The 2,527-nt window shown below is 36.5% G+C and overlaps 1 protein-coding gene across 1 annotated transcript; it reads right to left on the bottom strand.

Moving 5' to 3' along the window:
- Positions 1-649: 649 nt before the first annotated feature.
- On the bottom strand, positions 650-1,504 carry LOC131932988 (large ribosomal subunit protein uL30-like). The gene has a single exon (XM_059289863.1). The coding sequence runs from the start codon at positions 1,484-1,486 to the stop codon at positions 749-751; it is 738 nt and encodes a 245-aa protein (XP_059145846.1). The 5' UTR covers positions 1,487-1,504; the 3' UTR covers positions 650-748.
- Between the last annotated feature and the right edge of the window lie 1,023 nt (positions 1,505-2,527).

The raw sequence follows: 2,527 nt of genomic DNA, 5'->3' as shown, positions 1-2,527 counted from the left end.
TGATGTTGATTGTACCAAAAACCCCACACCTGACATTTGAAGCACCTTGTCTTGTTGACACGCCCCCACAGACTTGAGTAGATCTATAGGAATCACCAATTCGGTGATCGATCCTGCCAATGAAACCAACGTCTCACGCTGTCAGATGTACACTCGATGATTGCATAATCGGCCAGACCACATCGTGGGCGTCAGTTGGCACTGGAGTGCGGCTACTGACAGATGACATCAGATCATTGTCAGGGGTGACATTTGACAGCAGAGAAACACTAACAGGAGATGGCATTTAACCATCATTTGTGACAGAGGACATTTGACCATCATAAATGACAGCTGACATTTTGACTATCATTAGTGACAGATGACATTAAATCATCGTCACTGACGAATGACATTCGACAACCGACAGCGAAAATGGCATATCAGAGTACCATCAGTGGCATTCGACATCAGACAAAATAAGGAATTTATGTTGTTTTTCTTACAGATGTAGAGGCGAGTGATACGTACATGAGGTCGTTGAAACGTATGATATAATGGACATACATCTCCGTACATATAGAGAATCAATTTACTCGTATTTGTAGCCATAAATTGGCTTTAGGATCGGTGAAAATACAATTACTGCGCTTCCGTATTGGGTAGCAGGTTGTTTTTTTTTTATCGTTTTTTTTTTTTTTCAGTAAATCTAGTTTGTTTAATTTTACAGACGACATTCCTTTGTTACAGAACCCATGTATGTCTAGGCTTAAATCATCTGCTTAACAAGAGCATCAATCATGGTGTCCCTGAAGCCATAGTCGCCACCATCATTGTAGCGGTTGTACTTGCGGCGCCATCCTCCCATGGGTGAGGAGAGATTGAAGGGCCAAAGGAAGTTGGAGGCATACTTGAAGTTTGAGCCAACAGTGAACACTTCATGGATCAAATCTTCAATGCAAATCATGGTCTGAGCGCCAAGTTCCTTTTCAATAATGGAATTGTTAGTCAAAGGAATCCTTTGGTGGTTGACTTTTCCAAAACCTCTCTTGTAGATGAGCTCTCTCACAGTTTTAAGATTAGGTCTTCCCCAAGCAGCATATGGCTCAGCAATCTTCAGCCTATTCAGTGTGGCCTTGTTTAACCTAACAGATACACCGTTGTTTATCTGACGCAATCTAAATAGCTGAAGCACTTTTCTGGGGCGGGGATGAATGCCATTGATACCTCTGATTCTAATGACAAATGCCAATTTAGGCTCAGCTGGAACATAGAAATTTCCTGCTTTCTTTGCAATTCTAGCCAAGCGAATCTCGTCTCGCTCCTTGGCTCTGTATTCCTTGACATACTTCTCTGCTCTTTTAAATATGGTCTTCTTTTTGGTTACCTGTTTCTTTCTATTAGCTAGCTCAGCTTTTGCAGCAGTAGCCTTGTTTATGGCTAACTGCTTTCTTCTTTTGAGTATAGACTCGGGAACCTTGGGCAGCTGCTTTGGTTTGTCTTCCATTATTGTTGCAGGGTAAAAGGAAGTTTTTTTTATCGTTTATATTGTGAAACTGACAGTAATAACAAGTTATGAAGCATGAAGTAATGGTCTCAATTCATTTAAAATAATTGTAAATGTACTTACTAAAAAAGCGTTACATTTTTTGAATTTACTTTATAATTTAAAAATCAATTAATTTATTTAAAAAATTATATATTAAGCTTACCATATTTGTAGCTGACTAATATTTAATAAATGTATTGTTTGTTTATTGTTTACATGGCATTTTTAAATTATAGTTTTAACTTTTCGGATTAGATGCTTAGTTATGTCCCTTTATTTTTTAACTACATGTCTAAGGGGAGGGAAAGAGGATTCGAAAAAATCGACTTGTGTAGATTTTAACATCAAATTAATTACAAATACACCTAACACAAAACGTTTAACTTGCACGCTTACACTTCTATGCTTGGATGTAATTAAATGAAAACAAAACAACAACTTGGCAATTCATTGAATGACGCTAACTATTTAAATTTGTAATATTCATATCTTTGTACAGAGTAAACGATAAAGAAAGCAGGAATGAATATCATGAACTCGTTGCCTCGTCACTTACTCCAGTGTTAAATTTTAATATAAGATTTTTTTTTAAAATGTTATTGTTACATAATATCAGTCCTCACACGCCGATGATGAAAACTAAAGCGAACATGCAAGGCAAACTGACGCTGTACATTACATGTCTGATGCGAAAAAAAAAGAAAATTTAAAAAAAAAATGTTACTAATTTGTTCTTGTAATGATAATTACTTTCTCGTATATACGAAGTATAGAGAAAGTCTTGTAATCGTGCAAAAAAAAAAATCGAGATTTTTACAAATCTCGACGTTTTACACCTCACTGATACGGAAAAACATAATTTTGCAATCTTGTCCGTATGTCTGTGTGTCTGTCTGTGTGTCTGTCTGTGTGTCTGTCTGTCTGTCCGTGTGTAAACACGATAACTTGAGTACCGTTACAGCTAGGTTGATGAAATTTCATATATAAGTATTTTATCAA

This window comes from Physella acuta, unplaced genomic scaffold (assembly GCF_028476545.2).
Source record: "Physella acuta isolate Inbredline_101_S28 unplaced genomic scaffold, ASM2847654v3 ptg002337l, whole genome shotgun sequence".
In the NCBI taxonomy this organism is placed as follows: domain Eukaryota; kingdom Metazoa; phylum Mollusca; class Gastropoda; family Physidae; genus Physella; species Physella acuta.
Note: the sequence above shows the minus strand (reverse complement) of the source record. Positions and strands in the feature narration are given on the sequence as shown.

Excerpts from the sequence above, each read along its gene's own strand:
- LOC131932988 (XM_059289863.1), bottom strand. The coding sequence starts at position 1,486 with ATGGAAGACAAACCAAAGCAGCTGCCCAAGGTTCCCGAGTCTATACTC.